Here is a 22250-nt window from a genome sequence, read left to right as displayed (position 1 = left end):
TGTTCAGAGTTATGTCTGTGGGGCCCTATTTGCCATAATATTGTTTAGATTTATGTCTGTGGGGCCTTAATTACCATAATATTGTTCAGATTTTTGTCTGTGGGGCCCTAGTTGCCATAATATTATTTAGATTTATGTCTGTGGGGCCCTAGTTGTCATAATATTATTTAGATTTATGTCTGTGGGGCCTTAGTTACCATAATATTGTTCAGATTTATGTCTGTGGGGCCCTAGTTGCCATAATATTGTTCAGATTTATGTCTGTGGGGCCTGAATTTGATCTATTTAAACCCACTACTTTTATACAAAATTGTATATATAATAATTTTCGTATAAATTTGACACAGTTGTATATCAATTTCTCGAGATAGGAAAATCAGATATAACTTTCATGGGCCGCGATTGAGAGCTAAAGTGATTAGTTTTCAGCCTATACCCCCTTTCATTTTTCCTTTACAGTCCCTTTAATCCCTTTATTAAGCTCTAAAATCTCTTTAACCAGCTGTATAAAGTATAATCCCTATGTTTAACTGAATAATTCCTTTATCTAACTGATAATCCTTTTATCTAACTGATAATCCCTTTATCTAACTGAATAATCCCTTTATCTAGCTGTATGCTCCTGTATCTAGCTGTATAATCCCTTTATTTAGTTGTATGCTTCCTTTATGTAGCTGCATATTCCCTAGCTGTTTAATCCCTTCATATAGCTATATAATCCCTTTATCAAGCTGTATACTCATTATGGCTGGTTGTATAATCCCTATATCTAGCTGTATAGTCCCATTATCTAGCTGTATAATCCCTATATCTAGCTGTATAATCCCATTATCTAGCTGTATAATCCCTTTTTCTAGCTATATAATCCCTATGTCTAGCTGCTTGTTTCGCTGAGTCCGGGCCAGCTGCCGGTGAACCGTGTGTATTTCCTTTTATTTATAACGGGGTCAAATATAATGGTTGTGCACCTCTTCATAGGTGAGTCGAAACAAATATTAAAATGTTAAAAAATAAAAACACTGTAATTCAAAAATAAATTCAAACAAATAAGTAATAGTAACTATTTATAACACTATTATTTTGTTTCACAAAGCTTTACAATTTTATGATCAGAAATTTTCTCTTTATCGAGAGGGTTCAAGCTTTTTTGATTATATTTTCTACCTGTGCTTTAGCGAGAAAATCCGAAAACCAATCGAAACTTTAAAGCACGGTTCTATAATTATAATATACATCTAATTCTACATTGTAGCACGATGATTACTTTATAACACAAAACACCAAAATAACACTTTGCTCCTCCTTTTATACATCTCGATTAATACTTCTTTTCTATAATCATGAGCATTTCCTTAAAAGCCTGTTTTTAGCGAAGACAAAGGTTTGCAGTTTTGGTGTTCAACAAAAACAGATGTGAACAGATATCATGTTCGAGGACCTTCAGATAACGCTGGAGTAAGTATTTTAAAAATCTGTATTTGAAACCCCACAGTATTTTTTTAAATTTTTTACACTTGAAAAGGAAATGAGTTTTTGCCACAACCTCTAATTTTTAACCCATATCTTTGCAACTCGATGTCGTGGAACTTTGATATTTCAAACTTTGAATTCTGTTATATTAAAAAGTCTTGAGTTTAAATATCAAATGTGTACGCCATCAGGTTGAAAAGATATTGGGATTAGAACATTTGAGGCTGTGGCAAAAACTCAGTTCTTTTACTCCCTAAGATGAAGATTGAAACATTAACATAATTTAAAGTGACTCACCAGTTTACAGAGTTAAATGCCCGAATCATCATTAAAACCTTTGTCTGTTCAAGTATGAATTGGATATCCATGTTTTTGTTTCTAAAATGGATTATTTTTATTTGTAGTTTCTCTGCAAAAATAACTTGGGCATATCTTGCATTTGAAGCAATGGAAAAATTATCCGAAATAAAAAATTTTTGAACTTGTAAAACGAAGTTATCTTCCACATATTAAAGAGATGGTTCCAAGGGTACCAAAATAAATTAGGCAGATCCCTCATTAAGCATATTTTGGCTGTATAGTAAGATTATTAAATAATGCGAAATAACATGTTAACATGTTCAATTCATTTTGCGTGTACATTTACAAAGAATAGTGAATATCTTAGCATATTCATTCTTCGAATTTAATCAAAAATCTTAAACTCAAAAGTGCCTACATTGGATATCGTGATCAAGTGTTAAAGTTTAACAAAGTTCCGATTATTGAATACATTCTAGAAATATATCAGTTGCAACAATTAGAAAATAAAAAATCCTTAGCAATATGTATGATGTAAAAGAAAGGACAGGGTGTCCCTGTAAAAATGGGAATTCAGTGACGAATTCGATATCGTCTCTTTAAATAATCCTTTGAATTAGTATAGTGATACCTACTGAGAAAGCTGCAATCCGTAAAATTTTCGTCTGCTATGTTTACAATTTGTTTGTTCATGTTTTGACTGTATACGGTTGTAATTAGTAAAACAAGAAAATTGCAGTATGCAAACAGAGTAAACTTGTCCGTCTTCAATGTTCATCTTGCGGAGACATTATAGACACAACTTTTGCAACCATAATTACCGTTTTCATAAAATAAACTCTAGTATACATAATAATATTATGGCTTTTGAAATCAGGTATTACAATTTACAATGTTAATTCATAACAAAGACGATATCCAATTCGTCACTGAATTGGGACACCCTGTATAATTATTCCATTGTTTTTTGGTCCCCACTGTATACCAACTTAAACTTTAACAAATCTAAAATTTAGAAATATGTTGGATTCTGTAGTTCATCCTGTCCTAAGTCGCTTCCAACATTCTTCTAGTGCACGATGTAGATTGATTATCTGGTGGAATTACTTAGTAATTTAATTATTTGTATGCATTTACAAATTAGCTTCTTAAAGTAATGTGCGCATGTTGTTTATGATTTTCTCAATGTTAAACTTGTAAAAGTCACTTAATAAAAAAGTTTACTATACATTGTTTACGAAAAATAAAAGGGGTTCAGGCTTTTTTTTTACTTTTATCTGTTGCGTATTAGCATACAAGGAGAAAATGGTTCAAAGTATTAAACAGAAGAACGTAAAAAAGCCCCGAAGTTGCATTATTCCACTCAGATAATAAATTATTTTTATTAAAACTACTCTTTCAGATGCTAACAATTGTCGAATTCAATTTGATGAATTCGTATATATATTCGTTGGTTATTGGTATTTCATAATATATTTATTTTACATGGTCTATAATTACTTTTGAAATCATTAATATTACTGAAATTTCGATTATTTTTAATAATTGCTACTGCTATGCCTTTATTGTTTTTGACTAAAAAATGGCAAAAAAAATACAATCCCCGATTATGTTCATGATTTAAAAAAATAACTTTTTTCTCCTATCAATAGCCTAATTATATGAATATGAATACGATTTTTCATTTAACACATCTCGAATTAAAACAACAAATATTTTGTCTTAACTATGTAATTTGTGGCCATTTAGGACAGATTTTCAAAGATTCAAGTTTATTACGGTAATAAATATTTTTTAAGTTATTAACAATTTGTATATCATATAATGGCAAATAGTGAACAATAACAAAAAAGGATAAATAATCTTCTTCTTCTTTTTCGTCTTCTTCTTCTAATTCAATTTTACTTTAAACTGATCCTCAACACATCTAAAATAAGATTATAATATAGAATAAATAAATTGAAAAAATCTGATTTTTTTGTTTTATAATTACAAATGATGAATGCCTAGGGCAATTATTTTTGTTAACAAGGATCCCCTGATGGGGATGAACTTTTTGTAACACAAGAAAATAATAGCATTTGAATTGCTTTCTGCAGAATCTATTAGTTAAACTAAATTAATTATGAATTTATATTGTGTATGCTGTAAGCTTGGTTAATCGAGTTTTAAAAAAAAGTTTGAGCTTTGTGTGTACAAATGCTAAAATTTAATGACAATATTTTTTGTTTCTTCGCCATTTTTTCTTTTTTTCTTAATTTTAATTACATTGCAAATTTTCCAGTTTTTTAAGTTTTGATTGTGAGATATTAATAATTCAAACAAATTTCAATGCAAAATTTCAATTTCGCCGGCGCAATGACAATATTGGACCTGATCGGTTCAGATTTTGCAGACACGTTTTTTGTACAATGGATCGAAATATCCAAATAAGCCACAATTATGTATATCTAAAGATTAATAACATTTACTATTTGCATTTTTTCTCTTACTTTGTATAGTCTCCAGGTTTGAGTGCATTATAAGGGGTCTGATAGCTCACAAGTTTACATTCGTACTCTTTCACCCACTCCCTGCAATTCATTGACTTTTAAAACTATATAATAAAGCTCTTGGCTTATGTTTGAATATATTTATATGTTAGCTATAGCTAACCAAACGGTTGGACCATATGGGCTCACATTTTTTGAGGTCGAACCCATGGGTGCCCGGGGAGTAACATTGGCTAAACAAATTTCGACATTTTAAATTTTTTTTTATTCCAAGAAAAAAAAATTCCACGGGTAACGCCGGGCACTGAGCTAGTTTTTTTATCTCGATCCCAAAACTTTTTTTCTGGGAGAATCCAAGTTCTGGATGACTCGTCCCGGTAAGTATAAAGGGAGCCGGATCCGGATAAATAAAATGTATACGACTTATCTATCCCAGAAGATGTTCTGTAGAAATACTGATCCAGATAAAATGAGATGCAAGAGACTCAAATTTCCACATGGATATGAACAGGAACCGATTAAAAAATGAAATAGGTTGACTATTTCATTAGTTATACAACGAGCCGGATCCGGTAATATAAAATCCCATTCGGAGCCAGACCCGGAAACAAGTATGTATTAATCATGCAAGAATCCGGATTGAAATTCAAGCAGTTTTGCTGACAATTGCATCCGGATCCGAATACAACTGAAGTGTATAAGACTCACCTATCCCAGTAGATAAACAAGGAGCCGGTTCCTCCCTTAGAGAATTGTTTCATGTGAGCACAACTTAATTCTTCGTTGCTGATATCAAGCTAAATAATGAAATAATATTATTTGGTTAACTTAATACATTATATAGTGACAACTATAAAACTCTGGAATAGGAAGACGACTTTTAGACTCAAGTCTAAAATATCCCAATATAGAACTTGAAACACATCAATTGTGCAATAAAAACAGACCTATTTCACTATGTAATATGTTTCTTCTATAAATATCCTTTGTAACAATATTAAATACACTTTAATATCGTCTTCCTAATCAACAATTGTCTGGTTCTCACTATAATAGTCGAACAAAGAAAATGGTTTTATTTAAAAAGCAACTTACCTTAAAATATTCAGCAAATTTTCTATAATAGTTTTGTCTGTTTATTGCTTGAGGTTTTTCAGATCCATGCCCGCATTCTATTCCACCATTTATTATCATAATGGTTGCTCCAAATCCTGGATTAAAGGTTTTGTAATAAAAATATAAATTTTTTTCCGGCTTTTCCCTATGATTCCCCCAACAGAAGGAGGTTATAGTTAATAAATGTCCCTTGGGATAGTTGTGTTAAATAAATACCCGCTTAGCGAAGTTTTCGGGAAAAAATTAGATTTTAATCTCAAAATAACGCTGGGCTGTTGATGTTTTGTAAGCAAAAATGGTATGAAGAACCCTTGGTAAAGTTAAATTCCATTAACTTCCCGCTGTAAAGTACTTGTAAATAATTTTTATAATCTAAGATTCATAATGGCCCCCTTCATCTCTGTAAAAAGTCATGGCGATAAATTTTCACTTAATTTTAATTCTTTTTTCAGCCCGGACAAGAAAGTGAACTGTGGAATAGGAGGACAACTTTAAAGGGAGTGTTTTATAATATTTTTTAGTTACTTTGTTTTGAATTTGATTATTTCTCTTGTTGCTTGCGCAACTATCTAAGAATGCCGCGAACCACTCACAATTTTCGAAATCCGTTAAAACGTTTTCTAAACAAATAAAATATTGTAAAATATAAACTATTTACAAATGTGGCGAAAGATAATCGATGTCTATAGGTTGTAATATCTGAATGATTTGTTTGAAATTAAACTTATTTTTTATGGTCTAAGTCATATGTTGTAATTTTCTGAATTTGTATGGGCGCTAAGTTATTCGGTATGAGACGTCTTTAACAATTTTCTCCTTAAAGACGCAACTGATAGAAGTCAAATTAGTTGCGATCAAAAGCGCTTTTTTATCGCATTAAGCCTATACCCCCTTTCATTTTTCGCGAACACTCCCTTTTTAAAACTATATTTACAGTGTATTTGATGATAATTGTAACTTAAAAATCATTGGAAAATTTAAAATCATAATTTGAGGCTAAAGATCGCTTTTTATTCTGGTTCTCACTGCATAACATTGATAGCAGGGGGCTGGATCTTAGCTACCTCTCCGTGTGTATTAGCCTGAGTGTACACTTGGGATAGTTTACTGATAAAAGGATATTAAGAGATTATGGCCTATTAATACAGTACAGACATCAAATATGCAGTACGCTTTCGGAGTACAAGTGTACGGGGAAGTACTGTATCTTGAATTTTACTCAGTTTTCTCAAAACAGTTTATTAACAATAAAATATTGCTCTGTAAAAGGCTGTAAATGTACGTCTTCCTGTGAAAATGTAATCCTGCAAACGATAAAGGAGTAGTGAATTTTAATAGTTGCATGGAAAACAAATTCTCCAATTAAATATTTTCAGAAATCACCCCCAAGTATACTGTAATATGCAGATTGACCTTTGGAAGTGAATTACATGGCCTGTAAAATAAGTAAAGGATTAGCGTACATCATCACTCTATATACTATAACCTCGTTGATTGACGGTGATGATAATTGTTGAGAACATATTTTGCAAAAGAAAAAAGGTTTGACGTATTTTCAATTCCAATTTGGGGGCGGTATACCTGGTTCAAGCTTATTATTCTTGTCTTCTTTGTTTGGTGTCCAAGTACCATCAATCACGTGCAACATACTAGAACATACAGTGGGGCATATTTAACTGTGGAATACGAAGACGACGGAATTGCACTCAACAATTATGATCAGAGATTTACCCATGGTTTTGAGGTTCGTTTGGAAATATTCATAATATTTTGACTTTATAAGTGTTCCCCACGAATCTGAGATGTGTTTACCCTATTCTACAATTATATGCTTTACTATAGCTGAAGGGCCCGGCGTTGCCCGTGGAATTTTATAATCGAATTTTAAAAAATCTACTTTCTTATAACCCATGTTTCCTCCAGGGACACCCATTTGTGTCCACAAAAATTCTCAGCTCATTCGGTCCAGCCGTTTGGCCGGGTATAAGGAACATATATCCGAATGTCTTGTTTTATCATATAGAAGAAGATTAGTTTGCTTTTATTAGTTAATACAAAGTTTTCTTCGATCAAGGATATTAACAAAAATATCAAAATAATTTTAAAAAATGATTTATTAAAATGATTTTGTATAATGTAATAAAAGCAAACTTTTTAAACCAGGAAAATCATTCCAGATTTTTTTTCTTAAAAGTTAAAAAGTTTGAATGTTTAAAACGGACATCACAACGGTGCCCGGGCCGGTACAAATTTAGTAGAGCATTCCTTATCCCTAACTCTACTAGATGGGAAAACAATGCACAGACAAATTTCAAGCTACTGTCAAAACGTATCGTATTAACAACATAATATATACACTGTATTCTTTTTACATTCTCTTGTTTTTGAAGTTTAAACTTTATTTTATTGAAATTTCTTGTTTCAGATGCCTTGAAGTTGGTCTTTGATGTTTCTTGGGGAAACTTTACTTTTTTTTACAAACTTTAAATTTCATTTTACATAATTTGTTTAAAATATTAGATATTCAAATATTCAAATATTCAAATATATAAATAATGCCCTTGAACGTTTAAACTACATATAAGTGTTAAAGTGTTTATCTATTTTTTATTTTATATCATTTTCTTCTTTTGAGAAGCGTGCGACCCCTTTAAATAATATCTTGTTATTTTAGTAACAGTCCTTTAATAATATCTGAGGATAATACCTGAGTTTAAGAGGTTGAGGATAATACCTGGGTTTAGGAGGTTGAGGATAATACCTGGGTTTAGGAGGTTGAGGATAATACCTGAGTTTAGGAGGTTGAGGAAATACCTGGGTTTAGGAGGTTGAGGATAATACCTGGGTTTAGGAGGTTGAGGATAATACCTGGGTTTAGGAGGTTGAGGATAATACCTGGGTTTAGGAGGTATAGGATAATACCTGGGTTTAGGAGGTTGAGGATAATACCTGGGTTTAGGTGGTTGAGGATAATACCTGGGTTTAGGAGGTATAGGATAATATCTGGGTTTAGGAGGTTGAAGATAATACCTGTGTTCAGAAGGTTGATAATAATACTTGGGTTCAGGAGGTTTAGGATAATACCTGAGTTCAAAATTTTGAGGATAATACCTGGGTTCAGAAGTTTATAATAATACTTGGGTTCAGGAGGTTGAGGGTAATACCTGGGTTTAGGAGGTTGAGGGTAATACCTGGGTTTAGGAGGTTGAGGGTAATACCTGGGTTTTGGAGGTTGAGAATAATGTCTGGGTTCAGAATGTTGAGGATAATACCTGGGTTTAGGAGGTTAAGGATAATACCTGGGTTCAGAATGTTGAGGATAATACCTGGGTTTAGGAGGTTGAGGATAATAACTGGGTTTAGGAGGCTGAGGATAATACCTGGGTTCAGAATGTTGAGGATCATACCTGGGTTTAGGAGGTTGAGGATAATAACTGGGTTTAGGAGGTTGAGGATAATACCTGGGTTTAGTAGGTTAAGGATTTAATCTGGGTTTAGAATGTTGAGGAATATACCTGGGTTTAGAATGTTGAGAATAATACCTGGGTTTAGGAGGTTTAAGAGAATGCCTGGGTTTAGTTGGTTGAGGATAATACCTGGGTTTAGGAGGTTGATGATAATACCTGGGTTTAGAAAGTTGAGGATAATACCTGGGTTCAGAATTTTGAGGATAATACCTGGGTTCAGAATGTTGAGGATAATACCAGGGTTTAGGAGGATGAGGATAATACCTGGGTTTAGGAGGTTGATGATAATACCTGGGTAGAATGTTGAGGTAAATACCTGGGTTTAGGAGGTTAAGGATAATACCTGGGTTTAGAATGTTGAGGAAAATACCTGGATTTAGGAGGTTGATGATAATACCTGGGTTTAGAATGTTGAGAATAATACCTGGGTTTAGGAGGTTTATGAGAATACCTGGGTTTAGGAGGTTGATGATAATACCTGGGTTTAGAAGGTTGAGGATAACACTTGGGTTGAGAATTTTGATGATAATACCTTGGTTTAGGAGTTTGAGGATAATACCTGGGTTCAGAAGTTTATAATAATACTTGGGTTCAGGAGGTTGAGGATAATACCTGGGTTTAGGAGGTTGAGGATAATACCTGGGTTTAGGAGGTTGAGGATTATACCTGGGTTTAGGAGGTTGAGGATAAGCATAAAACCATGTAGCTGAAGCAAGATTCAACCAAGTTGATGCAACAAGATCAGGATTCTCAAGTAGTCTAGATTCAAGTAATTTACTTTACGTTGGTAACCAAAGAACTGTGGAAAAAGAAGGATTAAGTTATGATCTTGAATTGGCTGATGAATATGAAACCAAAGCAATTTTGTAGAGTATAAATGAATGAGTATGAATGAATGGTAAGGAATTGAGTTATGCAACAAACTCTGATTTTAAATTTTTGTTCCTATTTGAAACCCAATGTCGTAGACCTACGATATTTCAAACTATAAATTCTGTTAGATCAAATAATCTAGTTAGAAGGTTTTCACCATTAAGTGGCAAGGGTATATAAATTAAACAATTTGAGTTTGTGACAACAACTTAATTCCATTGCAAGGTACATATCAAAACTATTTGCTGTACAACAACATCAAATACACATCAGATTGTTTAAATGTCGTCTTCCTATTCCAACGTGTTATGAACTGGTATTTCAAGTTAACACATTATCTGCCTCAATTGTTCCTCACAAGTTAACGTTGGAATTTGAATAACATCTATTTTTTTGCATATTTCATAATTCATATGTTAAAGTTCAAGATTGTAAAGTAAAAAGATAACCAGAAACAATGTAATAGGAAGACGACATTAAATCAATACTGAAGTGTATTTGATTTTGTTATGAAGAAAATAGTTTTATCACAAACTTATCAAATCACTAATTTAGTGAAATAGGTCAGTTTCCACTGCACGATTGTTGTGTCTCATGTTCATTGGACTTTTTAAAGTTATAACTTGATTCTAAACGTCGTCTTCTTATTTCAGTGTTCGCTGGTTATCATTATAGTAAAAATTAACTCTGTAATGTTTTGGAAGTTACTGGCTCTAAGAGATTAGTCAGATATCAACAATATTTTAGAAGTTACTGGCTCTAAGAGATTAGTCAGATATCAACAATTTTAGAAGTTACTGGCTCTAAGAGATTAGTCAGATATCAACAAGATTTCAGAAGTTACTGGCTCTAAGAGATTAGTCAGATATCAACAAGATTTCAGAAGTTACTGGCTCTAAGAGATTAGTCAGATATCAACAAGATGTAGTTTTTCTATCAAACTACAAACCACAATGAATTAAAAAATTTGTTTAAATATGAAAATTTTCTGGTGCTAAATATTTTTTGGGTTTCCTTATTTTTAGTCAATTTAGCTGTGGATTGGTTTGCAAGACAATACCACATTTGATTTGAGACAAAATTTAAGGTTTTGGTAAAATTCATTTAGTCTTTATAGATACGAATTAGTTTTGATACAAAAAAGTGTTTGTCCCCAGAATTCATTTTAATAAAAAAAAAAAATTAGTTTTTAATATTTGAGCTGAAAAGACAACTTTTTACAGCAAGTTTATTTGTTATGTGAATAAGTTATTTTTCACAAAAAAAAAGCCTGAAAAGCAGGCCTTACGTACTTATGGACATCTCCAAACATCGCATCCGAGAATGGTCCATAGTTGAAGTTGTAAGACAGCTGTTTAGCTCCTCTTCCATAATACTTCTTCCAGGAACCACTGTCTCCGCCGCACGGCCAGGTTTTACCCTAGATATTTAGATGTTCCCAACGTTCCAAAGATATTTTCCCAAGCGACAACTTCCCAAGGGTATTTTCCCAAGCGACATTTTCCAAAGTGTATTTTCCCAAGCGACAACTTCCCAAAGGTATTTTTCCAAGCGACAACTTCCCAAAGATATTTTCCCAAGCGACAACTTCCCAAGGGTATTTTCCCAAGCGACATTTTCCAAAGTGTATTTTCCCAAGCGACAACTTACCAAAGGTATTTTCCCAAGCGACAACTTCCCAAGTGTATCTTCCCAAGTGGCAATTTAATTCCCAAATGTGCAATTTCCCAAGTCTGTACTAGGCGCAGCCCCAGGTATCTTAGTTAAATGGCCACCTTAAAATACATTTGGGAAATTGCATATTTAGGAAGTTGCCACTTGGAAGGTTGCCCTTGGGAACGTACGGGGTGTCCCAATAAATTATATTTCAACGTATGAATATATGTGGCGTTTAATCGCTCCTCATAAACAATTTCGAAATTTACATATCGTATATTTGATAATGTTCTGTAGAGTATGAAAGTATTTGTTGAGAACCAATTAGCAACGAATAATTGCACCCTAACTACTGAATGTTAAGGTTGGTTTAAAAAGAAGATTTGTTTTAGTATGAACTGTGATCTAAAATCTTTAAGAACTCCTTTTTACTTTTTTATATTACATGTCAAATATTTAAAATAAAGATTTTATTTAACTTTGAATTTTTTCTTCCATTTTTCAAAACTGAGGTCAAAGTTTGAGTTTTGACATATTTTAAAATTCTCTTTTAATATTTATTAATGTATAAAGTTTAAATATTAGACTTAAATCTAGGTTTTCTAATTATTTTTACTCTGTCATATTCAGAAAATAAAAACTATTAAACGTTTATATCTATATATAAAGTTGTAATCTCTGTTTGTCTGTCCGATCATAACTTAGGAATCCTTTGACCGATTTTCTCCAAATTTTGATTTGGGAACTCGGGAGACCCACGGGAATGTTTTTAGCTTGGTTTTGAGATGGGTAAACGATGGGACTAATTATGACTACCCTGGGCAATGCTGGGTTCCCAAGCTATAGTGTCTAAATAAATGTATTTCTGTAAAAATATGATAATTATTGAAGAATGAAAAATGTGTACTATCTTCAATCTTCATATTTGTCACAAGAGAAAAATATTGTGATGATAAATTGTAAAAGAAAAGGAGAAAATCTCAGAGTACATCTACTCAAGCATCATACATAGCAAACAAAACCTAATACTAAAACTTTTGTATTCTGAATCCATATATAAATCAGTATCTTTATTATACCCTGAGCAGTGATAACTGAAATGGAGTGAGCCAGCACTTATCTCCAAAATTTAAAAGTTGCCCCACAAGATATTGAGATCAAGCGTTCTGGATTCTTTCACACAACAGTATGTTCCTCTGGCTAACATTTGTAAAATTTAACACGACAAACCTGCCAAGTGCTTAAATCACAAGCAGAATCATATCCACATCCTGGACCAGTCTCCTAAATAATATCTATAAATATACTTTGCTTGTCTGGGTGGGTGTTTGTCTGTTTGTATCCAATAAACGTTCAAACGGCTGAACCGGTCAGCCAAAACTTTTTGTGTGACCTCACATGTATAGTCCGACATGACCCCCAGGGAAGGTTTATGGCTACCTATTATTACGAAAAGTTGCCCTAAATAATTTAGAATTTTCGTTAAATTTTGAAAATCCAAGAAATAAATTGTAAATCCGCGAAAATGTTATTATTGTTTAATAAAAAATAAATGGTAAAAGATTGAGCAACTATTGAAAGTTGTAAAGAAGATATTCTAGTTTACTTATAATTCAGCTTCTGGGACTATGAATGCATAAAAACAAAAAAGTCAATAATGTTTGTTCAGAGGACATAAGTTGTAAGCCTAATCTTGTAGTGTCTAACTTTTAAAGCTAAAGCGGCCCGAGTCATATCTTGATCAGCTAGAGTCTATTTTTAGTCTCAAAAGCAATAAATGTCCCGCGCAGAATCAATTTTTTCTCAAGTTTCTTTTTCCCGGATCTCTACAAACTAACAAAATATTCTTAGACACTGCCATGTACATATACGTACATATCATTAAATTAATATATAAAGGTTTTCAGTATAACCTCTAATTTGCTGTTTGGTTCTAAACAAACAATTAGGTTTTAATTAGATTGTTTTAAAGCTTTTTCCTGTTGCTTATATTTGTATTTCAGTCAACATATATTATTTCTAAAAATCTAAACTTAAAAAAGAATTATTTTATCTTTATTTTTACCTGACATCCAGCCTCCCTCAGAAATACAAGCCCTTGTCTCCACTCCTCAGCTTCACCATGGGGATTATGCCCTCCTGTTTCCTAAACAAGTATAAATTTATACCCTCCTGTTTCTTAAAACAAGGGGAGATTTTTACCCTTCTGTTTCCTAAAAAAAGGGGAGATTTATACCCTCTGCTTCACAAAACAATGGGAGATTTATACCCTCTGTTTCATAAAACAAGGGGAGATTTATACCCTCTGTTTCATAAAACAAGGGGATATTTATACCCTCTGTTTCATAAAACAAGGAGAGATTTACCTTACTGTTTTGTGGAACAAGTCAAGTAGTACAGAACTTTATTGGGCTTAATCTTTCGTAACCGTATTCATAAATATTCAGATTCTGTTTACCTGCGTAAAATGCGCAAACATGGTCGCCAAAGTTTTTCTGCAAATTAAGTCTGAATCTCTTCCATCAGAGTAGGTTCCGCAAATTGCTGGGAATTTGCCAATTGCTTGCAAAAATCGTCTGCAAATACATTCAAATTTTAAGCTTTTTATCTTAATTCATCTAACATTGTAGTAAGTGTAGTTTGAATTCTCAACTGTTGTTTCAATTGTACCAATCGTAAACTAAAACATATTTACACAAATATAATTATAGAAATAATATGTTGTATATCCTTTTGGATAGTTTTTTCTTTTCTGTCTTAAGATTAAAACAACGTTTTTTGCGAAATTTAAAAATGTTATATTTCACTTCAGGCTTTTGGAAATTTTGGTGATATCCATTACAAGTAAATTTTTTAAAACATACAATTCAAACTTTCCTTTAACGAGGCATATAAACACAAAGTAAAGGTTTCTACATTTTTAATGGTGGGAAGGAATTAACAAAAACATTTAATTAAAAAAATGTCTGGGTGTCTATCTGAATACCTGTAAGAGTAGTCTGGGTGTCTATCTGAATACCTATAAAAGTAGTCTGGGTGTCTATCTGAATACCTGTAAGAGTAGTCTGGGTGTCTATCTGACTATCTATAAAAGTAGTCTGGGTGTCTATATGAATACCTTTATGAGAAGTCTGGGTGTTTATCTGAACACCTGTATGAGTAGTCTGGGTGTCTATCGGAATACATGTATGAGTAGTCTGGGTGTCTATCTGAATCCATGTATGAGTAGTCTGGGTGTCTATCTAATTACATGTATGATGAGTAGTCTGGGTGTCTATCTGAATACCTGTATGAGTAGTCTCGGTGTCTATCTGAATACCTGTATGAGTAGTCTGAGTGTCTATCTAATTACACGTATGAGTAGTCTCGGTGTCTATCTGAATACCTGTATGAGTAGTCTCGGTGTCTATCTCAATCCATGTATGAGTAGTCTTGGTGTCTATCGGAATCCATGTATGAGTAGTCTGGGTGTCTATCTGAATCCATGTATGAGTAGTCTGGGTGTCTATCTAATTACATGTATGAGTAGTCTCGGTGTCTATCTGAATCCATGTATGAGTAGTCTGAGTGTCTATCTAATTACATGTATGGGTAGTCTGGGTGTCTATCTGAATACCTGTATGAGTAGTCTGGGTGTCTATCTAATTACATGTATGAGTAGTCTGGGTGTCTATGTGAATACCTGTATAAGTATAGTCTGGGTGTCTATCTGAATACCTGTATGAGTAGTCTGGGTTTCTATCTGAATACCTGTATGAGTAGTCTGGGTGTCTATCAGGAAATAAGTATTCCCAATCATTACTTTTGAGTAGTTCTTCAACCCTCTTAACATTCTCAGGATTGGAATTGGATTCTAAATATTTGATTTTCTTTTTCTTTTTCGAATCTTTGTTGTATTACTTTTTATAAACAAAAACTTCTTTATAACTAACAACAATAAAGTTCTTATATAAAAAATACAAATTATATATTTCATCGAAATAAAATGTACAAATTTGAGAACTAATGAGGTGCCGCTAATGAAACCTTATAAACAAGTAAAAGATTGTTACAAATTTTTCTAAACAATTGTATATACGGAATTTTTCGATCCATCTTTTATAGACTTTCACTGAAAAAGATTCCTTTTTAAATCTTATAAATCGTTCTTTAATTTTAGTTTAGGCTTTAAAGAAAGGGGATAATGGCAAAATCCAAATTAAATTAGGAAATGAATCATACTTTTTCATCTGATGTTCGAGTATTGTTTTTTATCTGATGTTCGAGTATTAAGAAAACTATAAAAAAATTTTAAAAATCGTTGTTAATGTGAGTACTTTTAAGGGCAATACTACAGCCGCTAGATGTCACTGGTTGGAATTTTGAGCAAACGATGGATTTCACTGGATACCTCGCTGTAAGCAACAAATATTTTGTTGTTGTTGCAATTTTCTAATTAATCTAACATCAGATGTAAAATTTAAATTCAGCCCAGTGCAGTATACTTCAAATAAACCGAAGAACCTTTATCTTTTTGGGAACATTCCCCTCCCTTTTTTAAGTATAATGTTCATTATTTCGTTATGTAGAATGCTGACAGCAGATAAAGGACTAATTGGCTGCTATAAAGTGGAGAACTTTTTTAACTTTTTTATTTTGTGAGAAAATTTACCTGGTTTGATATTGTCTACTTGTGAAGACTCAAGTGTGGCAATACTTTTTTTAACCATTTTAAACAGGTCACTGTCTGTTAATTCTTTTTCCCTTAAAAAAGAACAAAAATGAAAAATCCATAATCGAAAGTTTTGATAGAATTTGAAACAAACCTTTGTTCTGCATGTTGTTTTGAAGGAATCTCTCCTGGACTAAGATGATGTGACCCCCCGACATCAACTTCATTATTTTCAACTTCTTTATCGTCTTTAACAGTTTCATCAACAATATCTGTGTTAGTAGATTCAGCCTCTGCTATGTTATTCTTGTTTTCATCTGTGTCTTCCTGAACAAGAAAAGGGGTTAAAGATAACGAGGTAATAGTATATATAGAGTGATGATGTACGCTAATCCTTTACTAATTGTACAGACCATGTACTTCACTTCCAAAGGTCAATCTATATAAATTAAAGTACTCGGGGGTGATTTCTGAAAATATTTTAATTACGAATTTGTTTTCCATGTAACTATTAAAACCCATGCTACACCATTATCGTTTGCAGGATTACATTTTCACAGGAAGACGTACATTTACAGTTTTTTACAGAGCTATATTTTATCGTTAATAAACCGTTCTGAGAAAACTGAGTAAAATTCAAGATACAAAACCTCCCCCATACATTTTTACTACGAAAGCGTACTGCATATTTGATGTTTGTACTGTATGACTATGAACAGGCCATAATCTCTTAATATCCTTTATCAGTAAATTATCCGAAGTGTACACTCAGGTTAATACACACGGAGAGGTAGCTAAGATCCCCCCCCCCCCCTAGGTTAAAGGGACTGCAGCGTAGTTCTAAGTAACCCTCCCATCTCCGTGCAAAGACAGCAATGACAGCAATACCCAATTCTCAACGGTTCCCTTAATAGCTTTGTCTGATTCAGTTTGCTATGAATTAGATACAAGGTTTTTAAATTTAAAATCTGATTATTTTTTCATCGTTCTTTCACTACATTTCCACTACAATTAAATCTAAATTAATTCTAAGAATTTTGCACCTGTAATCCTAAAGAAAGATTTCTCGGATACCACTATAAATCGCGGCCATTACCATCTGCGTATGAATGTTTGCTTTCAATTACGCTTACAGTCCCTTTAAAAGGGCTACAGCTGAAATTTTAGTTTTCTCTTATTTTAAAAGTGGGATGTTCGATTCAAAACCACATTCATAAAAGCTTTGTCTGATCAGCTATGCAGAGATCGATCCATCATAAAAGCTGTGTCCGATCACCTATGCACAGATCGATCCATCATAAAAGCTGTGTCCGATCAGCTATGCAGAGACCGATCCATCATAAAAGCTTTGTCCGATCAGCTATGCAGAGATTGATCCATCATAAAAGCTTTGTCTGATCCGCTATACGGAGATCGATCCATCATGAAAGCTTTGTCCGATCAGCTATGCAGAGATCGATCCATCATGAAAGCTTTGTAGGATCAGCTATGCAGAGATCGATCCATCATGAAAGCTTTTTGATAAAGTTTTAAAGGATACCGCTGGGACAGTTAGGTAAAATAACCACCGGCTCAACGAAGGTTCAATAAAAAATAAATCTCGCATTTTCATCTCAAAGAAGGATAAAATTGTGTAACATATACTTTTTTGGGAAATTGAAAATTTTACTTAAACACGTGTTCCCAAGACCAATTTTGTCTACAAAACATCCTTCGCTGCGCTCTGGATATTTTCCGACAAAATTGGTCTTGGGAACCCTTGGTAGAGTAAAATTTCCTTAACTTCCCTGTAAAGTACTCGTAAATAACTAAAGACAAGCCTGTGTAGATGCACATGAAGAGCCAAGCACCCTCTCCCCCATGTAAAGAATCAAGACAAACCTGTGTAGTAGATGAGCATGAAGAGCCACCCCCCCCCCCCCCCATGTGTAAAGAATCAAGACAAACCTGTGTAGTAGATGAGCATGAAAAGCCTACCCCCCCCCCCATGTAAAGAATCAAGACAAACCTGTGTAGTAGATGAGCAAGAAGAACCTATTAGAGTCCAAACTCCCCAATCATTGTCTTGATTAGGTGCAGTTCCGCTAGTCCACCATTTAGCCTGTAACAATTAATTATTCATTTTTTCTTAAAAACTTCATAGAAACCTACACGCAAAACGATTTCTTCAGACCTAAATTAATAACTTCAAAACTAGTTAGAAAAATAATGATCTTAACTTGATAATTGTAAACTGTAAACATTTGAAATATATTTTAAAATTAAACTGGAAATTTCACATTTGAATTTTGTTTTTTTGGGGGAGTTTTTATGTGTAGGCATTTAAACTTTTAAAAATTATCTCAATTTAATAGAAATATTGGATTCGAATTGTTATATTTCTGAACGAAATTTGAAACACTTTTTTTATAAATTAAAAATAGTTTTGATTGTAAGGAAAACATATTTATTACCTGGAAATAGTTTCCTTGAAAACTAACTTTATCTTCTTCCAAATATATTTCCTTCTCATTCCATTTCCTGTTAACAACAACAACATATCGAATAAAATTTCCTGTTTACAAGATGAAGAAAAAACAGGAAAATAATATATTTAATAGGTTTTCAACAAAATAACGTACAAATGTACAAAACATCTCAATAGGACAAACAATGAGAATGAGACTATTGTTTCTCTGTCTTTAAAAAAAATATTAATTCTCTCAAACTTGTTATTGATTTTGCTGCTGCATTTATCGGCAGGCTACTTTTTCTAATAAAAATTATCAATTTCTGAATATACAGAAAACTCAATTTTTTTATCAGTTTGAAAGAATGTGCTTCTAATTATTGATCATATTTATATTAAACACAAAGTGTTAATAAATGCAAATGTGACTGTTAACAATTGTTCAAATTGTCTTTGTACCAATGGTCATTAACAGTTAAGATCAAAGAAAAATGGTAAGCAAGATCAGCACGTGTATAACAAGTGGTTTATAAGGTACACGGCGCAACACAAAACGTTGGGATTTATGCCTTTTAATAATCCTTTTGTGGTAAAGAAAAAAAGACTTCAGAAACGAATTGGAAAAAGGTTTACTGATATATTGTATTTTTTACCTTTAATTAAAAAAAAAATATTCTTAAAGTTAAAATACACAAAGTGTTAAAATATTGATTTGTATTAAAGTTTTATTAAAAATGTTGGGATAAAGCATGAAGGTGCTGAGTTACTAACATGAAATCAAAAAACGAATTGGAAACAGGTTTACTGATATATTGTATTTTTTGCCTTTAATTAAAATAAAAATATTCTTAAAGTTAAAATACACAAAGTGTTAAAATATTGATTTGTATTAAAGTTTTATTAAAAATGTTGGGATAAAGCATGAAGGTGCTGAGTTACTAACATGAAATCAAAAAACGAATTGGAAACAGGTTTACTGATATATTGTATTTTTTGCCTTTAATTAAAATAAAAATATTCTTAAAGTTAAACTACACAAAGTGTTAAAGTATTGATTTGTATTAAAGTTTTATTAAAAATGTTGGGATAAAGCATGAAGGTGGTGAGTAACTAACATTCAATCAAAAAACGAATTTTCAACATATTACCGAAAAAATTAAATGTTTAATTAAACATCATTACTTTTAATTTTTTTTACAGAATTAATTTTGACAAAGAAGTTGAAAATTCATAAAAAAAAATATTCTAACAGAAATAAAGAAATAAAGAAATAAAGAAAAAATCTAATAAGAAATGATAAAGTAATAAGGCTAAATGACAATAATTGAGATTGTATTGAGAAAAAATGTAAAGGGGGTGGGGTGTCAAATTTTCTACCTGCACTCAGATCTCCATAATGGGGCAAGTTTGCTCAAGAATTCTAAAAAATATGTTTTTAAGATTTTAGGATTTTATTTAAAAAAATATTTTTTTTTCCACAGAAAAACAACTGACGAGTCACACAAAACAATGTATCTATTATAAAAAATCGAAATTTGAAATGAAATACATTTTCCAGGATGATTTAAGAGGCTACCTGAGTAATCAATGTTTGTGATGTTTACATCTTGAAAGTTGTTTACAATCCCAGGTTGTACAACTCTGCTGTACACTTGCAGTACACTTAAATAAAAACGTTACTAAACCATTGTAAAGAAACGTAACAACTTGCTGACGAAAAGGCAACAGGATTTTGCCTAATAATCTATTAAAACGGAAGGTATAAGCAAGCCCAATGCAGCTTTGAAATCTTGATATCTAAGGCTTCAAAAAATGTTAAATGGTTACAGGTTAATTATATGTTTATGTTAATATTCAATATTATATTCCAGGAGATAAAATGCTCTCACAATGTTTCCGAGAAAATTTACAATTTATTTGAAAACCAGAACCTTGGATATTTGGTTGGTTTAATTTTATATTTTAATTTAGTTTCAACAAAATTTGATGCCAGGCTTCATATATCTTATTACAACAAAGAATATACCAACGTGTGGTGAAACCAAAACCTTTTTAGAGTAATTTCGACCTAATTTATTATAATCATAGTATCCTATTATAATTTATTATAATTATAATAATTTGGACCTAAAATATTTGCTCTGTCTAAGGTTGTTATTTGTTTTGGTTCGCTTTTAAAAAACGATTTAATGAATTTAAGCCGCGTCTCAAATCCCTCACAAACCGGTTTCAATTGAGCGCCGGCTTAAATCTTGAAAAATTGAATACAATTTTAATTGGAACCAACCATAATTGAGCCCCAGCTCAAATTTAAGCCGCGGCTTAAATTCTTTAAATCCGGCCTCTGGAAAAGTTTGCCTTCATTAAACTTTACAATACTTTATCCTAAGAGAAAGTAAAAAGGAAAACAAAAAGAAAAAAAAGATTTTTTGGTTAATTTTTTTGCATTAATTTGGCAAAGTGTAATAAAAGCAAATGTTTAGAATACAAATCTTTATAAGGAAGTCGAATTGAGTCTTTGTCACAAACTCTGATTGTCAATTCCCTAGATCTCTGGAACCAAATGTCGTGGACATTAGATATTTCAAACCCTGTTAGATTAAATATTCAAAGTTAAAGATATAAAACGTTTACATTATCAGGTTGCAAGGATATAGAGATAGAAAAAATTATGTTTGTGACAAAGGCTCAATTCCTTTAATTATTTTATCTAGCTATATTTATATGCAACCTGATGGTTCAAACATTAGATATTTCAAACTTAGATTATTTAATCTAACCAAATTCATAGTTTGAAATATTTAAGGTCACGACATTGAGTTGCAAAGAGGGAAAAGAAAATCAGAGTTTGTGGCAATGACTTAGTTCCTTTGTAAAACTTGTCGGTTTTTTGTGGAATGTTTGTAAAGTGCAAAAAATCTCAAAAACGAACCCCAAAAAGAACTAAAAGATTAAGGTTCTTCTATTTTTTGTGATTTTAGCGTGTTTTAATATTTGCCTGATGCTAACTAATGCTAATCGTATTAGCATTGTAGAACAATATTATCTATACTAAAGATAGTTTCCGTATCCTCTACATTTAAATATATTTTAATTATTGAATTCTAAAAATCCAACAGGTGGCCGTATCGACATACTTTTCAGTGCATTGTGACTCATTTACTAATAGTCTGACCTGACTGATTTAGGGGCGCTAAGTGTTCTTTTCTTAGTAACAATTTTGTATTTTAAATATTGCTTTCCATAGATTCCATGCCACCATTTTTTCTTCGTTTTATAAGAAAAGCTAATTGAATTATTATACAGATAATTTTTCCAGTTTTTTTCTTTTCATTGATTGATTTAAGAAATATAATTTTAAAAAATACTTTTATTCTTTTTAAAACTTTTTTTGACCGGTCTTGTAAACTTAGTACAATCAACCCAATTGAAAGCTTAGTACAATCAATCCAATTGTAAACTTAGTACAATCAATCCAATTGAAAACTTAGTACAATCAATCCAATTGTAAACTTAGTACAATCAACCCAATTGTAAACTTAGTACAATCAACCCAATTGTAAACTTAGTACAATCAACCCAATTGTAAACTTAGTACAATCAACCCAATTGTAAACTTAGTACAATCAACCCAATTGTAAACTTAGTACAATCAACCCTGGCTTAATTAAAATGTAAAAATTGTGCAGTTGAAATGGTTTTTTAATAATTATATCTATCTATCTATCTAGCTAACCCAATTGTAAACTTAGTACAATCAACCCAATTGTAAATTT

The 22250-nt window shown here is 32.0% G+C and overlaps 1 protein-coding gene and 1 long non-coding RNA gene across 2 annotated transcripts; one reads left to right on the top strand and one right to left on the bottom strand.

Moving 5' to 3' along the window:
• The first annotated feature begins 870 nt into the window (after nucleotides 1-870).
• LOC111695429 (uncharacterized) lies at nucleotides 871-3033 on the top strand. Its single transcript, XR_002763868.1, has 3 exons — nucleotides 871-978; nucleotides 1371-1455; nucleotides 2787-3033. It is a non-coding gene; the product is annotated as an uncharacterized LOC111695429 (long non-coding RNA).
• Nucleotides 3034-3525: 492 nt separating this feature from the next.
• LOC111695428 (uncharacterized) lies at nucleotides 3526-21552 on the bottom strand. The gene is made up of 18 exons (XM_023464750.1): nucleotides 21473-21552; nucleotides 20051-20136; nucleotides 19852-19894; nucleotides 18479-18545; nucleotides 18034-18126; nucleotides 16180-16352; nucleotides 16026-16117; nucleotides 15125-15227; nucleotides 13833-13950; nucleotides 13440-13520; nucleotides 12605-12658; nucleotides 11011-11138; nucleotides 9512-9604; nucleotides 6960-7027; nucleotides 5358-5473; nucleotides 4971-5059; nucleotides 4263-4343; nucleotides 3526-3697 (listed from the first exon to the last, which is right to left on the bottom strand). Exons 1-18 carry the CDS (start codon nucleotides 21502-21504, stop codon nucleotides 3661-3663), a joined length of 1554 nt encoding a protein of 517 aa, XP_023320518.1. The 5' UTR covers nucleotides 21505-21552; the 3' UTR covers nucleotides 3526-3660.
• Nucleotides 21553-22250: the final 698 nt, after the last annotated feature.

This window comes from Eurytemora carolleeae, unplaced genomic scaffold (assembly GCF_000591075.1).
Source record: "Eurytemora carolleeae unplaced genomic scaffold, Eaff_2.0 scaffold34, whole genome shotgun sequence".
NCBI lineage: Eukaryota > Metazoa > Arthropoda > Copepoda > Calanoida > Temoridae > Eurytemora > Eurytemora carolleeae.
This window is presented reverse-complemented; position numbering and strand designations above follow the sequence as displayed.

What these genes read in the sequence shown, in the direction of transcription:
- LOC111695428 (XM_023464750.1), bottom strand. Translation starts at nt 21,504, where the DNA reads ATGCTAATACGATTAGCATTAGTTAGCATCAG. An exon ending in TTAGCATTAGTTAGCATCAG is followed by an intron (nt 20,137 to 21,472) that starts GCAAATATTAAA and finishes TTTTTATTTAAG; the next exon opens with TGTACTGCAAGTGTACAGCA. An exon ending in TTGTTTATCTACTGGGATAG is followed by an intron (nt 4,344 to 4,970) that starts GTGAGTCTTATA and finishes AATGAATTGCAG; the next exon opens with GGAGTGGGTGAAAGAGTACG.